General features: G+C 45.8%; 1 protein-coding gene across 7 annotated transcripts in view; it reads left to right on the top strand.

Moving 5' to 3' along the window:
* The first annotated feature begins 5,393 nt into the window (after positions 1-5,393).
* il16 (interleukin 16) overlaps positions 5,394-22,598 on the top strand; it is a 30,714-nt gene continuing 13,509 nt past the window's right edge. For 4 of the 7 annotated variants that reach the window (XM_068601546.1, XM_068601545.1, XM_068601544.1 and 1 more), the window contains exons 1-12: positions 5,394-5,525; positions 7,701-7,914; positions 11,228-11,364; positions 12,652-12,745; positions 16,652-16,795; positions 16,940-17,045; positions 18,098-18,231; positions 18,943-19,053; positions 19,576-19,690; positions 20,332-20,405; positions 21,746-21,995; positions 22,154-22,271. In XM_068601546.1, coding sequence (XP_068457647.1) covers positions 5,440-5,525; positions 7,701-7,914; positions 11,228-11,364; positions 12,652-12,745; positions 16,652-16,795; positions 16,940-17,045; positions 18,098-18,231; positions 18,943-19,053; positions 19,576-19,690; positions 20,332-20,405; positions 21,746-21,995; positions 22,154-22,271 — 1,583 coding nt within the window. In that variant the 5' untranslated portion in view covers positions 5,394-5,439. Of the gene's footprint in view, positions 5,564-7,700; positions 7,915-11,227; positions 11,365-12,651; positions 12,746-16,651; positions 16,796-16,939; positions 17,046-18,097; positions 18,232-18,942; positions 19,054-19,575; positions 19,691-20,331; positions 20,406-21,745; positions 21,996-22,153; positions 22,272-22,598 lie in introns of those variants that run through there. The other 3 variants (XM_068601549.1, XM_068601547.1, XM_068601548.1) reach the window with 3 other exon arrangements.

The raw sequence follows: 22,598 nt of genomic DNA, 5'->3' as shown, positions 1-22,598 counted from the left end.
ACTGTTAGAAGCACGCTCACCCATTTCCTGCACTAGATCCACATTTAGACCTGCCATCACCGTTCCACAAGCAGCGGCAGGCCGTAGCCGAAATACGCTTGGATTGTTGGATAGTGCTGACCAATGAAATGATCCTTGTTCAATTAATTCATTTTGTACAGCCCGCAATTACAAATTTGCCTCAGAGGGTTTTATAATCTGTACGACATCTTCTTGTGAGCTTTGACCCTGACAACAGAACAGGAACAACACTTCAAGGAGGGAAAAACAAAGGAGGATCCCTCATGCTGTCACACTCAAGGCCCTTTAAACGAAAGCCTTCGCTGCTTTACGGTGCACAGTGACCACAGACTACATCTCCCACAATGCATGTTGATTTGTGTGTTTCTATATCAGTGATTCAATTGAAAAAGATCAACAAATAAAGAGAAAGCTTGATAATCCCAAAATATGGAACAAATACATTTGCTTACATATATTTTTTATAGGGCTGGGCACGTGTTATGAACACGCTATAAACGCGCTATAAACACGTTATGAATGCATCATAAATGTGTTTATAACGTGTTTATAACTGGACTTCCTGTAACAGTTACCTCTGAGTTACAGTTTGTAGCTTACCCCTCTAACCGATGCTCTTGCGCTTTGACCGATGGTTTTAAATGTGTTTTCTTTATATTTAATTTATTCCAAAACCAAAGTAAGAACTTGCATCTCTTCGGGGGAGTGATAATACCGTTTCTTTCTCCATTCAAAATTGACCGTAATGGCCGTAGTTTTAGCCGTTAAATAGCACACTATGCTACTTCCGTTTCAAGTCTGTTTCTTGGCTTCAAAATAAAAGCACCTTATCTCAAAACAGGAAACCAGATACATTTTGCATATGGCAGACAAAAAACATGCAACGACGTCTCATGTCTCTTAAAACGTATCTCCTCGTGTCCTCTCTCCTAGCATGGTTTCCTTGGTCTCTCCATGCATCCCTGGTGGGCGAGACTAGGATACAAGGAAAAGAAGCAAGTGAGGGAAACAAGGATGCAGTTAAGAGACTTGAGACGATGTGCTCAGATAACAACAGGGCAGTCTGATGACATCTGGTGGAAGAAAGAAGATCTGCAATACAACTTTATAATACATGCTGTATTCTGGAAAAATGTGAATGTGTCTGGAAAAAGGATGGAGAGAAACACAACTGAGAAAGCAGTCCTGAAAAATAATCTGCGGCTTGAACAGATGCACAAGGTTAGCCTATCAGATCACAAAGAGGGCGTGCCGTTGTTTAAATATCGGCCCTCTCGGATCGGCCGTGACAGTGTCAGGTCGCACAGAGAGAACAGAGAGAGTCTCCGGCTCTCAGGAAGTTTACTGAGGATGTTTTCTGCCTTCGCTTCCCTCTGAGGTGTGTCCACTTCCTCCCACAGTCCTGTCGAAGAGCCACACAGTCGCTGCTTGTGAGCCCTTTCCATTTTCCAGAGACTATTTCCATTTGGGGCTCAAGCTTTAGCTTTAAAGACCAGTTTTCAAGACCATGTACCATGTTGAAACCCATTCACTCATTCATTTTAAAATCCGGCTGCACAGATCTGCATGTGATAGTTATCAACAGATAGATAATTACTTTATTGATTATCTATCTACAGTAAATGTCATAGTAATTATGTTGTTAATCATGTATTTGTATTTCCTCTCCTAAAATGATATAATCAATCACTACATGGCAGAAAATGCAAACTGGGTTTTTGCAAGACTGCGTGGGAGGAGCAAAATTCCTAGCAGGCCAATCAGATTGTGCTGAGTTTGACCACCGGACAAATACGTTGGAATGAAAGTAACTAAAAAAAACACACAACACAAATCACTCTATCAGAGTTGTTTTGAGTCTAACTGCAGTTAAATGTTTTACTGACTGATTTAAAGCTTGAATAAATGTCCTAATTGTTCTTGGATCTTGTTGTATTTTTCTCATGCTTTTAATGGTTTTAAGTGAAGCACTTTGAGTTGCCTTTTCTTCCTAATTCTAACTCGACATTGCTGGTTGTGCACTGAAGGAGAACCACAGTGACTCAGGTGGGCCACTAGAGGGCGGCATAGGAAACACATTGCACACTGACGCATTCGTCAGAAACAAGCAAAGAGCGCCACCTGCTGGGTGGATCGCTGCCTCGTAGTCTGGAAACCGGCCTCAAGACTGTTGAGGTCTGTTGGGAGAGCAGTTGATGCTCATTTTCCTCCTTTTTTATAAATAGAACAATGTTTGAAATCTGTCACAAGCGTCCGTCTGAAACGAGTCAGTTGCTTTGCAGATTGCCTCAAAGGCTGGTTTGTTCTGTGTCTTCATGACTTGGAAACAACTATTTGACGCCAGGACTTTAGTCCGTCTCAGATCGTCTTGTCGACGGTGCTACTGGCCCTCTGAGAGCGACTCTGGATCATAGTCCCTCCAAAAAAGAGGATCATTAAGCAAAATCATTTTACGATCCATATCTTTAAAGGCCGTCTTCTCAAAATCATGTTTTTCTTAGACTGTGATCCAGAATCCTCCTTTCAGGAGCTCCTACACAGACCACACTTACAGTTTAATTCTTATATATATATTCTAACGTTTTGTACAGAGGGGTGTGTTCATGCATCTTTCATAACCTGATTTATGAAACAGAATATCCATAAAATATAAAATATATATATCTAAAATCCCCTTTTTAAAAACCTTTTTAAAGACTAATATGTCAACAAAATGAAACTAGAATTTTGAGTTCATCCAATATTCAGATTTCCGTTTTTAAAAATGATGGAAATAAAAAAATTAATTAAAATTTAAAAAAAAAAAACATACACTTTTATTAATTAGAAATTCTCCTCTGCATTTGACCGTCCTTGATAAGGAGCAGCGAGGGGTAAAGTGTCGTGCTCAGAGGCACTTCAGCGTGTGAGCCGAGGGGGGGATGGAACCGACTACCTTGTGGCAACGGGACGACCTCTCATCCACCTGAGCTACAGCGGCCCCAAAATGATCACAGACTCTACTTGGAAGGTGCAGTAGAGCGCAGACTCCACCAGGTGTGTGCTTTATGTGTGTGCTGTATGAATGAATGAATACGATCCATCACCTGGAGAACGCTCGACCGCGACGGGCCGAGATGTGGCGTGAAACACTTTCACTCCAACTTTAAAACAAGTGCTGGATGCAGCGGGGCTGCAGCGACAAATCGATAAAATCGATAAAAATTGATTATTAAAAAAGTTGGCAACGACTTTCATTATCGATTCGTTGCGTCGTGCGATTATTACGCCGCTCAATAAGTCGCGGAGAAGTTCGTTACTTGTCAATGACAATAAAGTCAGAATCAGTACTTCAGGTCAAGCAGCACTGAAAATGAGTCACACACACACATACTCACAGAGAAGGTATTCATCCTAATGACCCCCCCTCCTCCTCCACACACACACACACACACACACACACACACACACACACACACACCCTTGTAAAAGCCCTTGGAGGTGTGAGGTGAGGCCCAGCTCGTGTGTTTCCTCTGCAGCTCACAGGAAACGGGGAGCTGTGCTCTCTGACCGAGGGGGAGGAAAAGAAGGAACAGGAGGAAGAGGAGGAAGAGGAGGGCGAAGGAGGTGCAGGCACATTACGGGATGAATCCCAGTGAGGACGCCGCGCTCTGGGCATCAGCTTCTGACCCAGAGGTCTGTCTGGATGTGTGTCTGTGTGGAGCGAAGCCTCTGCATCTCCAGTGAAGCTGAAGACGACATCATGGACGCTGGTGAGTACACAGGATGCTTATCAGTGTTTTCAATTATTGAAACTATGTCTCTCAGCCTGGTATCCAAGTTGACATGAATGATTCTGAAGACTTTATGACAGAAAGGTAAGAGAGAAAATGTTGTTTGTTTGAGCGTTGTGTAACTATCAAAAGTCCCCACAGAGCAGGGAAGTGAATGAGGTGTGTGTTTGGCGGCTGTGTGAGTGCAAGACCTGTGTGAGTATTCCACGGCTCACTTGCACACAGAGTTCCCTTCATGAAAAACCCAAATGACATAACATTGAGATGTCCACTCCAAGACCTTTGGAGCACAAATAGCTCAGTGAGGCCAGCAGTGGAGGGCGGGGCTTCCTCCCACAGCACACGACCACATGGCTGCACTTCCTTCAACAAGAATTCAAGATCTTCATGAACAGATGATCTCAGTGATTGTACACATTGTGAAAGTGAGGATTATTCACGGCTTCACTCATCTCAGGTGGCTCTGTCTCTCTGGAGGCGACTCGCAGACTGGAAACAAGAATCCTCTGAACAACACAGCTGAGCTGCCCCACAAACCCCGCCCTCTAAGCCCCCAAACAAACCCCGCCCTCTAAGCCCCCAAACAAACCCCGCCCTCTAAGCCCCCAAACAAACCCCGCCCTCTAAGCCCCCAAACAAACCCCGCCCTCTAAGCCCCCAAACAAACCCCGCCCTCTAAGCCCCCAAACAAACCCCGCCCTGTAAGCCTCCCACCAACAAACCCCGCCCTCTAAGCCCCCAAACAAACCCCGCCCTCTAAGCCCCCAAACAAACCCCGCCCTCTAAGCCCCCAAACAAACCCCGCCCTCTAAGCCCCCAAACAAACCCCGCCCTCTAAGCCCCCAAACAAACCCCGCCCTGTAAGCCTCCCACCAACAAACCCCGCCCTCTAAGCCCCCCCCACCCCTCCACAAACCCCGCCCCCTATGCCCCCACACACTCAAACCTTGTGAGCCAGCCGCAGTGAGGGGATCAGCAACGTCATGATGTCATGAAGGCCGTCTGGGTTTCAGTCAAAGAACCTCTGCATGTTGTTTACTGCTTCGTGGCGAATGGGAGCGGCGTCTCCTCCAGGAGGTTCAACACGAGGGTCCAGCTGTAGAGTGATGAAGTGAAACTCTTCCTCTCCAGCAGGACTCACACCATCCAGCAGAGAGAGAGCACTAAAACATGAGTTAGCTCACCAGCGGATCATGTTCCATTTAGTCATTTCACACTTTGTATGCCATTTGTATGAACGTGTGTGTGTGTGTGTGTGTGTGTGTGTGTGTGTGTTTCTCTCAGCCTGATTTAGCTGTAGTCATGAGGACTGAGAAAAACATTTCATTTTTTTTCAAAGCAGGGAAAGAAAAGCGTGTTTCTCTCGGCCGGCCTCCATAATGGCCTCCGCTGTTTCTCAGAACACTCTCTCTCTCACACACACACACACACACACACACACACACACACACACACACACACACACACACACACACACACACACACACACAGAAGCAGTCAGACCGTCCTAACTGGGTTTTCTAATTGCCCTCCAGAGCGCTGCTCTCCATTAGGCTTCAGGAAGAGTGGGATGGCTGCAGAGCTCTCACACACACACATGAGATCCTCCCACCAGAGCAGAAGCAGCACGGCCGCCGCTCGCAGGATGCAAAGGAGGCGCCGGCCGCCGGGGGAACGCAGCAGCAGCCCGACCAGCAAGCAGCGCCCCAAGAACCTGGCCGTGCTCTCCAGGTACCGGCTCCAAGGCACCGGACGCTGCTGACGCCTCAGTTAGGTCCCCTCCTATTGGCAGAGAGTCGTTACAGCCTGGCGTCCATCTTTATGGTGGAAGAGATAGTCTGATGTGTTGACTACTGCTGTGACATTGTTTACTCCTGCTGTGACATTGTTTACTACTGCTGTGACATTGTTGACTACTGCTGCGACATTGTTTACTCCTGCTGTGACATTGTTTACTCCTGCTGTGACATTGTTTACTCCTGCTGTGACGTTGTTGACTACTGCTGTGACATTGTTTACTCCTGCTGTGACATTGTTTAATACTGCTGTGACATTGTTTACTACTACTAATACATTGTTTACTCCTGCTGTGACGTTGTTTACTACTACTAATACATTGTTGACTACTGCTGTTACATTGTTGACTACTACTAATACATTGTTTAATACTGCTGTGACATTGTTTACTCCTGCTGTGACATTGTTTAATACTGCTGTGACATTGTTTACTACTACTAATACATTGTTTACTCCTGCTGTGACATTGTTTACTACTACTAATACATTGTTGACTACTGCTGTTACATTGTTGACTACTACTAATACATTGTTGACTACTGCTGTTACATTGTTGACTACTACTAATACATTGTTTAATACTACTAATACATTGTTTAATACTGCTGTGACATTGTTTACTCCTGCTGTGACATTGTTTAATACTGCTGTGACATTGTTTACTACTACTAATACATTGTTTACTCCTGCTGTGACATTGTTTACTACTACTAATACATTGTTTAATACTACTAATACATTGTTTAATACTGCTGTGACATTGTTTACTCCTGCTGTGACATTGTTTAATACTGCTGTGACATTGTTTACTACTACTAATACATTGTTTACTACTGCTGTGACATTGTTTACTACTGCTGTGACATTGTTTAATACTGCTGTTACATTGTATAATACTACTAATACAATGTTTAATACTACTCATACATTGTTTACTACTACTAATACATTGTTTACTACTGCCTTGACATTGTTTACTGCATCTGTGACATTGTTTAATACTACTCATACATTGTTTACTACTACTAATACATTGTTTACTACTGCCTTGACATTGTTTACTGCATCTGTGACATTGTTTAATACTACTAATACATTGTTTAATACTACTAATACATTGTTTACTACTGCTGTGACATTGTTTAATACTACTAATACATTGTTTACTACTACTACTACTACATTTACTTCCAACCACAAACAGCATGAATGCATTGGCACAGAAACAAGTGTGTTGTTGTGATTAGCAGACACAAACAGCATGTCATCACACTCCCATCTCGTCAAACAGCGACCTCTAGTGGCCGCTTGCTTCACAGAGAGGCTTTACGGCGTAACGCTTCAGCTCGGGCCGTGGGGACGAAGTGGCACTTTCCACTTGTTATGTATCCTGTTTCTTCTGAAAATAGACTTTCAAAGTAGTTTAACAGCCTTTAAGTTTACTTGGTTTGGATTGTGGATTGTTACATGAAATAAGGACGCTTGTACTTAACTGAGGTGCGTAGTAACACAACAGACACGTAGGTACCGAGGTAAAGAAAGTTTCACATTGGACGTGAACAGCTGCCTGCTGGGTGAAAGTCTGTTGGACCCACAATGCACCCTGAGGCCCTTCCTGCTGGTTACACTGAGCATGAACTGTAGTAGTTCAGATCTCATGACGGCATGGGCTTCTCTCTGGAGCGAGTTGAAGTTGTTCTTTTCCCGTCTCAGTGTGCTGCAGCAGAGAGAGCCGGGAGGTCGGGTTATGTGCTGCATGCGAGTGACGGCTCCTTGTTGTCACGCCATTTCATAGTCGTCAATATGTTTCATGTCGATTTAGTTTTGCCTCACGATGACCAGAGATAACCCCTCCCTTCATTTCATCTTGTACTTCGGATGTGCAGCAAGTACTTTCATGAAGTCATGGCTGAATTACTCCAGCGCTACAGTCTTGCTATTTGTTCAATCCAATTTATTTATACATCCTAAAATCATAAGTTATGCTCAGGGGGCTTTACGATCTGTTTGCATGCAACAACCTCTGTCCCAAGACGACCGACCCTCTAACAAACTACTCATGTCCTTTAATGCCAAACACTGAGCTTCTGCCTTCCTCTGACTCTGCAGGTCTCTGGTCCTCTGCCACTCCAAGACGATCGATGACTGTCCAGAAGAGAGGCGTGCCGGGTCCGACAGGTGCAGGACACGGGGCCCGGGCTGCAGGACTCAAACCCCCGGCACACACACACGCAACGGACACACCGAGTCAGATGAGCAGCTGCGAGACGGCTCCTCGCTCAGAGGGAACAGACGCAGCATCATGAGATCCTTCAGCTTCAAGGTAGCAGCAGCAGTTTGTGCTCGAGATCATTTGCTTATAGAAAAACTTTAAACATATTGTGAAGCTCTTCTTTAAACTGAGGAGTCTATCTTCTGACCACTCAAAGCTCTATAACACTACATGACATCATTCACCCATTCACACACACTCTCACAGTCTGTGAATGTTAGTCCTGATGGACAGGTGGTACCTTCATGTAGCTCCTCCATCAGTGTGAATGTTAGTCCTGATGGACAGGTGGTACCTTCATGTAGCTCCATCAGTGTGAATGTTAGTCCTGATGGACAGGTGGTACCTTCATGTAGCTCCATCAGTGTGAATGTTAGTCCTGATGGACAGGTGGTACCTTCATGTAGCTCCATCAGTGTGAATGTTAGTCCTGATGGACAGGTGGTACCTTCATGTAGCTCCTCCATCAGTGTGAATGTTAGTCCTGATGGACAGGTGGTACCTTCATGTAGCTCCTCCATCAGTGTGAATGTTAGTCCTGATGGACAGGTGGTGCCTTCATTTAGCTCCTCCATCAGTGTGAATGTTAGTCCTGATGGACAGGTGGTACCTTCATGTAGCTCCTCCATCAGTGTGAATGTTAGTCCTGATGGACAGGTGGTACCTTCATGTAGCTCCTCCATCAGTGTGAATGTTAGTCCTGATGGACAGGTGGTACCTTCATGTAGCTCCTCCATCAGTGTGAATGTTAGTCCTGATGGACAGGTGGTGCCTTCATGTAGCTCCTCCATCAGTGTGAATGTTAGTCCTGATGGACAGGTGGTGCCTTCATGTAGCTCCATCAGTGTGAATGTTAGTCCTGATGGACAGGTGGTGCCTTCATGTAGCTCCATCAGTGTGAATGTTAGTCCTGATGGACAGGTGGTGCCTTCATGTAGCTCCTCCATCAGTGTGAATGTTAGTCCTGATGGACAGGTGGTACCTTCATGTAGCTCCATCAGTGTGAATGTTAGTCCTGATGGACAGGTGGTACCTTCATGCAGCTCCTCCATCAGTGTGAATGTTAGTCCTGATGGACAGGTGGTACCTTCATGCAGCTCCTCCATCAGTGTGAATGTTAGTCCTGATGGACAGGTGGTACCTTCATGCAGCTCCTCCATCAGTGTGAATGTTAGTCCTGATGGACAGGTGGTACCTTCATGTAGCTCCTCCATCAGTGTGAATGTTAGTCCTGATGGACAGGTGGTACCTTCATGCAGCTCCTCCATCAGTGTGAATGTTAGTCCTGATGGACAGGTGGTACCTTCATGTAGCTCCTCCATCAGTGTGAATGTTAGTCCTGATGGACAGGTGGTGCCTTCATGTAGCTCCTCCATCAGTGTGAATGTTAGTCCTGATGGACAGGTGGTGCCTTCATGTAGCTCCATCAGTGTGAATGTTAGTCCTGATGGACAGGTGGTGCCTTCATGTAGCTCCATCAGTGTGAATGTTAGTCCTGATGGACAGGTGGTGCCTTCATGTAGCTCCTCCATCAGTGTGAATGTTAGTCCTGATGGACAGGTGGTACCTTCATGTAGCTCCATCAGTGTGAATGTTAGTCCTGATGGACAGGTGGTACCTTCATGCAGCTCCTCCATCAGTGTGAATGTTAGTCCTGATGGACAGGTGGTACCTTCATGCAGCTCCTCCATCAGTGTGAATGTTAGTCCTGATGGACAGGTGGTACCTTCATGCAGCTCCTCCATCAGTGTGAATGTTAGTCCTGATGGACAGGTGGTACCTTCATGTAGCTCCTCCATCAGTGTGAATGTTAGTCCTGATGGACAGGTGGTACCTTCATGCAGCTCCTCCATCAGTGTGAATGTTAGTCCTGATGGACAGGTGGTACCTTCATGTAGCTCCTCCATCAGTGTGAATGTTAGTCCTGATGGACAGGTGGTACCTTCATGTAGCTCCTCCATCAGTGTGAATGTTAGTCCTGATGGACAGGTGGTACCTTCATGTAGCTCCTCCATCAGTGTGAATGTTAGTCCTGATGGACAGGTGGTGCCTTCATGCAGCTCCTCCATCAGTGTGAATGTTAGTCCTGATGGACAGGTGGTACCTTCATGTAGCTCCATCAGTGTGAATGTTAGTCCTGATGGACAGGTGGTACCTTCATGTAGCTCCTCCATCAGTGTGAATGTTAGTCCTGATGGACAGGTGGTGCCTTCATGGAGCTCCTCCATCAGTGTGAATGTTAGTCCTGATGGACAGGTGGTGCCTTCATGTAGCTCCTCCATCAGTGTGAATGTTAGTCCTGATGGACAGGTGGTACCTTCATGTAGCTCCTCCATCAGTGTGAATGTTAGTCCTGATGGACAGGTGGTGCCTTCATGTAGCTCCTCCATCAGTGTGAATGTTAGTCCTGATGGACAGGTGGTACCTTCATGCAGCTCCTCCATCAGTGTGAATGTTAGTCCTGATGGACAGGTGGTACCTTCATGTAGCTCCTCCATCAGTGTGAATGTTAGTCCTGATGGACAGGTGGTACCTTCATGTAGCTCCTCCATCAGTGTGAATGTTAGTCCTGATGGACAGGTGGTACCTTCATGTAGCTCCTCCATCAGTGTGAATGTTAGTCCTGATGGACAGGTGGTACCTTCATGCAGCTCCTCCATCAGTGTGAATGTTAGTCCTGATGGACAGGTGGTACCTTCATGCAGCTCCTCCATCAGTGTGTGAATGGGTGAATGAAATATAGTCCATTTACCATTTACTTTAGTTATCAACTCTCTGAAACATGTAACATTAGCATGCTATTAGCATGCTAACAAGCCCACTCTGCTATTGTGTCCTTGTGGTACTTCGTGACTCAGCAGACATGGAGCAGAGTTTTCAGCCTGGGGGTTATTTCCTAAACATGGATCATTCTTAGTCAGCTACAGAAACTATATCTATAGATTTGAGACCAACTCCTTCACACAGACGTGTATGAATACAGTTCCTGTAAAGAGAGCCATGTTCTCATCAAGATTCATATCAAGAACTCATTCATGAAAGGTTATAACAAACACAACACAACAGCAAACAGTCCAGGATGAAGACACAAGGCAACGTTATACGTGGTGAGAAGAACACACATTTGTTTCACACGTTCACATTTGTGGTCGCTCCATAAAGTAATTAGCATAAAGTTAATTAATGCAAATCCATTTAAAGATCACTGCCATTCTGTCTGAATTACATCATTTAATGATCTGCTCACGAACTGTACGTCAACTCTGCTGTCACCTCATGAAGCTGTGTGTGTGTGTGTGTGTGTGTGTGTGTGTGTGTGTGTGTGTGTGTGTGTGTGTGTGTGTGCGTGCGTGTGTGGCTGTAGGAGAGTAGCATCTGGAGGATGTGTGTAGCCACAGGGCCGGCTGAACACGCGTGTGGACGTCACATGTCTGACAGCAGCATCCAGACCGAGGACACGGACCCTCAGGTGGAGAAGGAAGGGCACAACAACCTGCACAGGTACAACAACCTGCACAGGTACAACAACATACACAGGTACAACAACCTGCACAGGTACAACAACCTGCACAGGTACAACAACATGCACAGGTACAACAACCTGCACAGGTACAACAACATACACAGGTACAACAACCTGCACAGGTACAACAACCTGCACAGGTACAACAACATGCACAGGTACAACAACATGCACAGGTACAACAACATGCACAGGTACAACAACATACACAGGTACAACAACATGCACAGGTACAACAACATGCACAGGTACAACAACATGCACAGGTACAACAACATGCACAGGTACAACAACATGCACAGGTACAACAACATACACAGGTACAACAACATACACAGGTACAACAACATGCACAGGTACAACATCCTGCACAAGTACAACAACCCAACAGAAGTCACAGGACCACGGCTCTCAAACCGAGAGGAAATGGTCCGATTGAAACAAAAAGCAGCGATGGGTCTTCTCAGGAAGTGAAGGATCTTCTCAATAATCTTTGGGTCTTCTTAGGAAAATTAAGGATCTTCTCAGTAATCTTTGGGTCTTCTCAGGAAATGAAGGAGTTCTCAGTAATCTTTGGGTCTTCTCAGGAAGTGAAGGATCTTCTCAGTAATCTTTGGGTCTTCTCAGGAAGTGAAGGATCTTCTCAATAATCTTTGGGTCTTCTCAGGAAATGAAGGAGTTTTCAGTAATCTTTGGGTCTTCTCAGGAAATTAAGGATCTTCTCAGTAATCTTTGGGTCTTCTCAGGAAATGCAGGAGTTCTCAGTAATCTTTGGGTCTTCTCAGGAAGTGAAGGATCTTCTCAGTAATCTTTGGGTCTTCTCAGGAAATTAAGGATCTTCTCAGTAATCTTTGGGTCTTCTCAGGAAATGAAGGAGTTCTCAGTAATCTTTGGGTCTTCTCAGGAAGTGAAGGATCTTCTCAGTAATCTTTGGGTCTTCTCAGGAAATGAAGGAGTTCTCAGTAATCTTTGGGTCTTCTCAGGAAATGAAGGAGTTCTCAGTAATCTTTGGGTCTTCTCAGGAAGTGAATGATCTTCTCAGTAATCTTTGGGTCTTCTCAGGAAGTGAAGGATCTTCTCAGTAATCTTTGGGTCTTCTCAGGAAGTGAAGGATCTTCTCAGTAATCTTTGGGTCTTCTCAGGAAATTAAGGATCTTCTCAGTAATCTTTGGGTCTTCTCAGGAAATGAAGGATCTTCTCAGTAATCTTTGGGTCTTCTCAGGAAGTGAAGGATCTTCTCAGTAATCTCTGCTCCTCTCCAGCAGCTTCCTGAGTCCAGACCCGCTGGCTTCCTGTAGCGGACGTCTTCCAGACGGCGGCGCGTGGATGAGGAGCGTTCCCATGAAAGCCTTCAGTGAGGTAACAGCAGTCAGAGAAGCTGCTTCCAGCAGAACCTTTCATCTGTTGTCCATAGTTCTGTGTTCGGTAAATGTTGGTTGATGTATTGTGAATTTTACAACGTCAACCTTTTCCATTGATTCATTGTGGCGCTCATGATGTGCATTACCGTTCATTTGCTCCATCACTATAGAAATGGTGTATTATTCACACTTTTGAAAATCAAAAAGTCCAAAAAGGTGAATAACTAGCATGATGTGGAGGTCACGTTAAAAACATTGACTGTTTTATGATCCTGAGTAGGGATTGAAATCTAAATTGAATATAAATGCCTCATGATATGTTCCCAGCATCTGAAACGCTCAGGCACAAGGAGCTGAAGCTCAGTCAGAAGAAACGAACACAAAGAGGAACGTCAAAGCATCGTGTGAGGAGACGTGGAGGAACGTCATTTACAGGCTTCACAGAAGGAATTTTCTACATTCTGACATTTCTGAATCTCGCCAGCCAGAAATGGAAAGTCAGGGTTTTGTCAGTTTATATTAGGTCGTCTTTAAAATGTTGTTGTGAGATAACACAAGTATTATCTAGGTGGTATCTTCATCCCATATAGAGAGTCTTAGCTTTACGCCTTCAGCACGAGGGCTCGCGTTGCTCCTCCCCTTCCTGCTGCGTGGTCAATGCATCGCTCCTCGTCTTCTGGAGTTTTAAGAAGCTGGACGACCAGAAGGAGGAACGGAGAGTGGGAAGGAATGTGGACTATGTGACGACCGCTCAGCTGATCTTCAATACTTTCTCTGTTAGATTCTCTCTTTCATAACGGCTCCCTTCACAAAGGAAACGCCCCGTTTGGTTCCAGAGACTCGTGGTAACCCAGAGGACAGTTAGAGGCAGTGTTACATGGAGAACCCTTAAAGTCAGAGAATTTAAACACGTCACTTATCCATCCAGATGAAGTGTGGCCACACAAACCAGCAAGCTACTGGTTATACAGGCGAGTAGGTATGTGGCAGTGAAAGCTCTGATGCTAAAGACCTGAATGTTTAGCTGTTTATAAATGACGTCTTCCAAAAGGAACACAGATATGGTGTCATTTCATTTGAAGGGTTAATAATCTCTCTTTAACTAAAACAGCTGAGTCATCAGGACGAGCATCTTGAACCCTGAAAGCATGACAGCAGCCACTGCTGGTGAGACTGAGGCTAAAAACAACGTGCTAACATGCTACGCTGTACTCTACTCGTGTACAATGCTATTATACTGCTTAGTATTAAATACATCCCTGTCTATATACTCTGCTCTACTTTATAATATGTTGTACTACTGACACTCTAATGAGCTCCATTACATAACTCTAATAAACAAAACAGCAGCTTCTAAAACTACAGCAGCTGTACATCTTCTCCCTTGCCGTCTGATAGCGTATAAACACGCGCATGACGAGATGCTGCGTCATTAACAGACAATGCATGTAGTCACATCAACAAGAACCAGCAACATTTACTTAAAACAAAACAATCCAATAGAACTGCGGCACTGAAACTGTGCTCACCCAAGAGCACGAGCCGATCAGAAGGAATGATATTAACGACCATAAACTTCGGGTCGTAAGCAGCTACTTTGACCCGTGCAGCTGAGTTGTGGATTTTTCTTGTTCTAGTTGCAGAGACTTGTGGTACGAAATTCACGTGAAAAATTCCTAAATCCCCTTCACGAGTATGAAGAAGAGGATTCTCTCAGCAGCAGCATCCAAACTCCCTGCTGCCTCTCACCCACTGATGATGTCACCGTGCTCTCCCACTGATGATGTCACCGTGCTCTCCCACTGATGATGTCACCGTGCTCTCCCACTGATGTCACTGTGCTCTCCCACTGATGATGTCACCGTGCTCTCCCACTGATGATGTCACCGTGCTCTCCCACTGATGATGTCACCGTGCTCTCCCACTGATGATGTCACCGTGCTCTCCCACTGATGATGTCACCGTGCTCTCCCACTGATGTCACTGTGCTCTCCCACTGATGATGTCACTGTGCTCTCCCACTGATGATGTCACCGTGCTCTCCCACTGATGTCACTGTGCTCACCCACTGATGATGTCACCGTGCTCACCCACTGATGATGTCACTGTGCTCACCCACTGATTATGTCACCGTGCTCTCCCACTGATGTCACTGTGCTCTCCCACTGATGATGTCACTGTGCTCTCCCACTGATGATGTCACCGTGCTCTCCCACTGATGTCACTGTGCTCTCCCACTGATGATGTCACCGTGCTCTCCCACTGATGATGTCACCGTGCTCTCCCACTGATGTCACTGTGCTCACCCACTGATGATGTCACCGTGCTCACCCACTGATGATGTCACCGTGCTCACCCACTGATGATGTCACCGTGCTCACCCACTGATGATGTCACCGTGCTCTCCCACTGATGATGTCACCGTGCTCTCCCACTGATGTCACTGTGCTCTCCCACTGATGATGTCACTGTGCTCTCCCACTGATGATGTCACCGTGCTCTCCCACTGATGTCACTGTGCTCACCCACTGATGATGTCACCGTGCTCACCCACTGATGATGTCACTGTGCTCACCCACTGATTATGTCACCGTGCTCTCCCACTGATGTCACTGTGCTCTCCCACTGATGATGTCACTGTGCTCTCCCACTGATGATGTCACCGTGCTCTCCCACTGATGTCACTGTGCTCACCCACTGATGATGTCACCGTGCTCACCCACTGATGATGTCACCGTGCTCACCCACTGATGATGTCACCGTGCTCACCCACTGATGATGTCACCGTGCTCTCCCACCACCTCCACAGCTGCTAGCTCACAAGCTAGCAGCTGTGGAGGTGGTGGGAAAGCGCTTGATGCTAGACTTGTTTTCCATCGCACCTCCTCGGGCGAGCACTGTGACATCATCAGTGGGCGAGCACGGTGACATCATCAGTGGGCGAGCATGGTGACATCATCAGTGGGTGCCGGCAGAGAGCCAAGCGAGGTGAAAAAACCTGCAGAAAAAGCAGTTCACTCACCAGCTGCTGTTCAATAAATAGAGACAAAGTCCCTCCTCCTCCCTTTGTTCAACAGTTCAGTGAGGCGGTTGCACAGTTCATCGGTGCGCTTCATGGACGCCAGTGAGGATCGTCACTGCCAACACGCCCATAACCCTCCGTGAGAAAGGCGTTGTCTGAATCTCCTCCTTCAGCCATTGAGTGTTAAAAGAAGAAAGACACTAAACATGTCGTAACTTCTATAATGTTTCAGCCTGAACTCTTCTTGCAGCAAGCTAGCTAGCTAGCTAGCTTTTTGCTGACTAAAGTGACACTGGCCCACTGACCAATCACAGCATATGTCAATGCTGACTCGAACGCTGCACGTCAAAGAACACGCCCACATGTCAAACTAAAGATCTGATTGGTTGAAGACTACGACAATCAACGAAAACGTCCCCGTGTACTTTATTCTGCAAAGGCCTGCCAGAAGGCCTCCGCCGCTCTGTTTCCATAGAGACACAGAGGTGGAATCTGATTGGATGAGCAGCGCTGCAGGCTGAAGGCAGAGCAACAGAGGAAGAAGGCGCTGAGACATGAGAACATAAGCTGATAAGCTGAAAAATAATAAATGTGATTGTGTTTAGGCCAGCAGAGAAGGCTGAGACGGCCCACCACTGAACTACACCACATAACAATACAATAACAACACCACGCTTCTCTAATGTGATGACATGTTGATTCGAGTACAACCTCTTCCACCTCCGTTAGTCTCAGGGTTTAGCCCTGTAGTGTACTGTACAAGCAGAGAGGACCATGGGAACTAATGAATTACTGAAGTAGACCTTAATACATTCGGCCATTGGCATGCCTCATGTACCAAAGCTGAAATGTTTCTCTTCACTGGTGTTTTGTGTACTTTAGGACACTTCCACATGTGAAGACATGCTACATTCACAAAGTCTGATCGCAAACCCTCAGCATCCGGCTCTCATTTCTCCATCTGGACCTCAGTCACTGCCTGAATACACAGATGAAGAACATCTTGCCAACAACAACCACCTCAAAGTAAACTAAGCTCACGCCCTGTTACATTTATATCTGTCAGTAAAAAATGATCTCATCTCATATTGCAATAGGTTTGTGTCGCTTTGACATCCACGTGTGTGTGTGTGTGTGTGTGTGTGTGTGTGTGTGTGTATGTGTGTGTAGTTCTCCATCCCAGAAGTGAATGAAGAGAGGTGCTGGGACACAGCAGAGTCTGAGCAGAGCCTTCCAGGACCGATGAGCAGCAACAGGAGACGCTCCCACTCAACCAGTGAGTTTCATACAATCTACCTCTCGTCCACCAAGAGCAGTAGAACATTAACCCTGCTGCTGTGCAGCGGAAGCTTTTAGAGCGTAAAGACAGACGATGGAAGGGGAGCGACGGTGAAGAGAAAATTGGTTCTAATATGTTTATTGTCTTCAGGGAAGTGTGAGGCCAGGGAGTAATATCCTGTTAGAACCAGGAAGCCACGCTGCTTATGGGAAATGTGGTCATAATTGGAAGAAATGCATGCACTTGGATTGAATGCGATGTAAATGTCAGGGGATACTTATCGTGAAACAACATATAACATGTACTCAGTAATCAGGAAGCTCCTCTACACTGTAATCCACTCATCACTCTACTTTCAGTAGCCAAACTTGTTTTCATCACGGGATGGAAAAAAAACATTTGTTACACAATTTTAACAGTGCTACCTATAGTTAGTCCTGATGGACAGGTGGTACCTTCATGTAGCTCCTCCATCAGTGTGAATGTTAGTCCTGATGGACAGGTGGTACCTTCATGTAGCTCCTCCATCAGTGTGAATGTTAGTCCTGATGGACAGGTGGTACCTTCATGTAGCTCCTCCATCAGTGTGAATGTTAGTCCTGATGGACAGGTGGTACCTTCATGTAGCTCCTCCATCAGTGTGAATGTTAGTCCTGATGGACAGGTGGTGCCTTCATGTAGCTCCTCCATCAGTGTGAATGTTAGTCCTGATGGACAGGTGGTGCCTTCATGTAGCTCCTCCATCAGTGTGAATGTTAGTCCTGATGAACAGGTGGTGCCTTCATGTAGCTCCTCCATCAGTGTGAATGTTAGTCCTGATGGACAGGTGGCACCTTCATGTAGCTCCATCAGTGTGAATGTTAGTCCTGATGGACAGGTGGTACCTTCATGTAACTCCTCCATCAGTGTGAATGTTAGTCCTGATGGACAGGTGGTACCTTCATGTAGCTCCTCCATCAGTGTGAATGTTAGTCCTGATGGACAGGTGGTACCTTTGTGTAGCTCCTCCATCATTTAAACCTCCTCTTGATGACACTGTGTATAACCAGGTGTTCATCCTTACTGGATTGGGGATCTGGACAGCATCATCATGAAGACCACATATCCTCATGTGAATGCTGGTTACTGTGGAAACAGGAAGTTTCTGTCCCAGCAGCTGGAGTTTCCTCACACAACTCCACAGGTATGTGATCTGATATTATAATGCACACCTGGTGACCACTCGCTTGTGCTCCTTGTATGAAGATAAAGACAGCAATGCTACGCTAAAGCAGAGGACGAGCACCAATGGCCAAACTGATACAAACTAAAATGGATGTATATACAAAACTTAGTTTGGTTAAATAAGTAAACTTGACAAGCAAAAGCTACTTCATTCTCTCTCTGAAGTGTAAGACGCTCTTCTCCAGACTCTTCTGACACCTGATGTTAGATGTCTGAAGAGGGAGACTGATTTGATCTTGCAGGCTGGCTTGATACTTCCCATCACGACCAACATGACCAAAGCTCTCGGTTTAGTGTGTGAGCATTGGTTTGAGCCATTTTAAATACATGATCAGGTCTTTGAGGGGAGTTCTCAGACCTTCTGTGATTTGAGTATTGGTTTGTTCTTGTTGCTTACATCAAGTAAGCATGTTCTTAAATAAATACATAATCAAAAAAACCCACAGCAAATCTGGACCCAGTCACTATTCCTATGGAGACTAAATCTATCCATGAAACCCATCAGATCACTTCACTGGTGAAAGGAACAGTCAACAGAGGTTCTTCCAGTCCAGAAGGACGAGCTGTGGTGTGAAGGTGGTAGAACAAAGGTTTAAAATGCTGCTGCTTCCTGAGGGTAAAGGAAAGACTTGAACCAGGACTCCCGCTTGTGTTTCATGTGCCTCTCCAGCCGGGTCAGCGTCCGTCCCGCTCTCTCAGCTCGGCCCAGCTCGTACACTCCTGCAGCAACATGCAAGCCTTCATAATCTGTAATGTTGTGCTGATGAAGGGCCATGGCAAGGTAGGAGCTTTAAATCATCTCTGAATGATCAGATTGTGAGCAGGTCTTCCCTTCAGCTCGTTAATGCGTATAATATATTTATTTCATGCTCTCAGACTTTTACAGTGTCTTTCCTTATTTACTTATTTGTGTTTTCATTCATCTTGGGTCATCAACTGGATCACTTCATTTGTAATTCCTCAATACACTTTGATTGTAATCATTTGTGAGATGAAAATATGGCCTCCAGTATTGATTTTAAGTTTTTTTATAGTTCGTTCTGTCTACATTGGTAGGTTGTTAATAGTAATATAGAACGTGAATGTCTTCACGCTGCCTTGTGTGATTGTGAGGGAACTCCATCTTCTAATCTTTACACAAACTATTGTTCTCCAGGCAAGAAGGAACTAGTGTTCTAGTCTTAGTCTACTCCTGCATTGGTTAAAATGTGACTCTGTTCCTACTTTTATGACTCCAGTGATGATTGTTGTTGATGTGAATCCTTTGTAATGCTAATAATACAATCTCTGCTGCTGTTATCAGGGTCTGGGCTTCAGTATAGTGGGCGGGAGGGACAGCATGTATGGACCAATGGGGATCTATGTCAAGACCATTTTCCCTGGAGGGGCAGCAGCTGCTGATGGACGGCTGCAGGAGGGTAAGGGACAACGTTAGAGACAACCTTCTGTAAAACGTTCTCGGATGGATCACCAGAACGTTTTATTATCTCACTTCTCTTTCAGGGCTTCTACAGCAAGTAATAAATTAAAGCAGTTTAATTCTTTAATGAAGACTAAGAGGTGAAAATAGAGGAAATGCTAGTTGAAAGGTAACCAGACGTTATCCATCTATCTTAAAAGATAAGATAAAATAAGATAATCCTTTATTAGTCCCACAGTGGGGAAGTTTACAGGATTACAGTAGCAAAAAGGGTAAAGTTCACACATGAGACAGTAAAATCTGGGATGGTGTCGCGGTGGCAGCAGGTTCAGAGGCCACCAAGGAGTGTTTGGATTACCTGAGCGGCCTTCGCCAGGGACATGGGCGTAAACCCCCCAAGTCTTCAGACGCTGGCTCCTCTCCAAGCGACATGTTGGTCGGGTTAGGAGTTTCCCAAAGAGCTCTTTCCAACGTCATCCGCCGTCCGGGTCAGCAGACAAAGTCTTAAAGTGCTAAAAAATTAGGGGGACTCTTTTCCAAAAGTTTGAACCATTTTCTGATTTCTAAACTGTGTCGGTTGACATGTTGCTGAATAATTATGAAGTATTTAATGCTGTAATATTTTCTGTGTCTGCACAGGTGATGAGATCTTGGAGCTGAATGGAGAGTCACTACATGGTCTGACTCATGATAATGCGCTACACAAGTTTAAAGTAAGGCTATTACATTCTGATTCTAATATCAGGACTTTTTTCAATGCTCAAAAAATAAGCTAAGGTGCACAGCGGTAACGCAGAGCTTCCAATTTGTTGATCTAAAAATGTGTCAGCTGGAAGTTATCAGAGAGGGAGTCCAGGTACAGCACGGCGGAGAAGGAGTTTTTGGTGGCCGGTCGACTCCCTGTGCTGTTCCCTCCTGGGACGCTCTTTCACTGTCGGTTCAGACCAGGATGTTACGGGCCAGAACCCGTTGGCTTCAGACCGTATCCGTCCCAGTCAACCAGGTACTGAAGACCTTGCCGCCTGTGACGGGAGCGAAGCAGGCGATGAACCCAGTGAAAAGGACCTCCTTCCATGAGCTGATAAATCTTGGGCCCAGTTTCCTGGACTCGAGCCTCAAGGGTAGGTCCCGGGTTGACAACCATACCCTCTGACCCCCCTGTGAGATGAGGACTGGCATGCGGTATCGGTTAGCCGCCGGCCGGCCGACCGGAGCAGAGTTGCTCGGGCCTTCGTCCAGGTCTGGTGGCAGAGGAAGGTCTGGACTGAAGGTCAAGAAACCTCCTTCTCCAATGCGGGGAACAGAGGAGGAATACATATGCACAGGAAGGGAGACAAGCATATCTCTTTCTGTTGACATCTCCTTCTGCTGACATGGATCGTGGTCAATGCAACTACTCATTTGAATCATCGGGGTCGTTGTGTTGGCTGAAGATAGACCAGGCTCTTCCAGTCAGTTGGTGTTCTTTCATATTTGAGCATCTCGTTGGCTGATGAAGAAACGGCAGGCGTCCGTCCTGAAGCTGTAATTTAAAAAGTGTCCCAAGAAAGAATTTACCAATAGTTATTATCTAATAACTATGAATTTGGTTTGCAATATATTTTCATTTGAATACTAAAAGAACTTGGTTTATAAGGATGACACACAAAACGTATTCTTACAGAGTACATCATGAGAAGAAGCTGGGCTCGCAGAAGACCACACACTAGTACCAACATTGTTGAAGTACTTTATGTACTTTCTCGTACTATTCCGTCTGTATATTTAATTTAATATTGCAACTCTTCTTCTTTACTGTTTTTATTCTGGATTTACTGTTTATTTATATTACTGTGTTTGTATTTACTGTGTCTCTTGTTTGCAATGCTGCTGTAATCCTGTAAATTCCCCACTGCGGGACTAATAAAGGGTTACTTTATTTTATCTGATCTTTTCGATTTATCATATTCAGTTTCTGGTGGCAGGATAATAGAGGTCCACAGATCAAATTCAGCCAGCCGACATTTCTACAAGCATTTAGCATTGCTTTAAAGCACGTAATGTCTTTGTGCAGCAAATGAAAAAGGGCCTGCTGACCCTGGTGGTGAGGACCAGCCTGCGTGTCGGGGCCCTGTGTGGGCAGTCGCAGGTGGCCCAGCTCTGCAGGTCACGCTCCCTCAGCTCCACCACAGGCATGTCCAGGGCCAGTGCTGACATGGGAGACTACAACTACCTGAACAACACCTGCAGTAACACACCGAGTGTCCCGGGTCAGCCAGCTAAGCCCAGAGACCGCATCATGATGGAGATCATTCTACAAAAAGGTCAGACACAGGAGGGGGGCTCTTTGCCTTGTGGGTCCTACAGGAGCTGGAAAGACTCCTTGTGGGTCTCCATGTCCATGAAATGAAACCTTTAATCAAAGAAATTATGAGGACTTATATTATAATGAAGATTTATAAATGCATATGTAATTTCCCAGAGACTGGTGTTGGTCTGGGCATTGGACTATGCTGTGTTCCATCTGGTGCCGGGTGCCCGGGCATCCACATCCACACCCTCTCTCCTGGATCTGTGGCTCAGATGGATGGCAGACTGCGGTAAGCGTTCCTCCACCGACGGTTGCCTTACTCTCCAGCAGTCCGTAGCGCGCCCCCGCTCATTGATTAGTGGTCATAGAGTCGTGGATATGCTAACTCTGGCTGGAGCACCTGTATGGCTGCTCTCCAGCCTGAAGACAGCCATGACCTTTGCCACCCTTGTTTTGGCCTCGAGCATCCGAGGGAGCCTTTTGAATAACCCGTATTCGCACTGCGGCATCATGCCTCACGCAAGAAGGGCTGCGAGATTGGTCGTGGTGGAACAACTGTGTACAGAGGTCTGTGCAAGCTGGTCAGACCAGATGCCGGTTCTCTGGTCTTCACATA

Source organism: Clinocottus analis, unplaced genomic scaffold (genome assembly GCF_023055335.1).
Source record: "Clinocottus analis isolate CAN_PGR_092001 unplaced genomic scaffold, fCliAna1.0.p SCAF_51, whole genome shotgun sequence".
NCBI lineage: Eukaryota > Metazoa > Chordata > Actinopteri > Perciformes > Cottidae > Clinocottus > Clinocottus analis.
The sequence above is the reverse complement of the archived record's forward strand: the minus strand, read 5'-3'. Positions and strand labels throughout refer to the sequence as shown.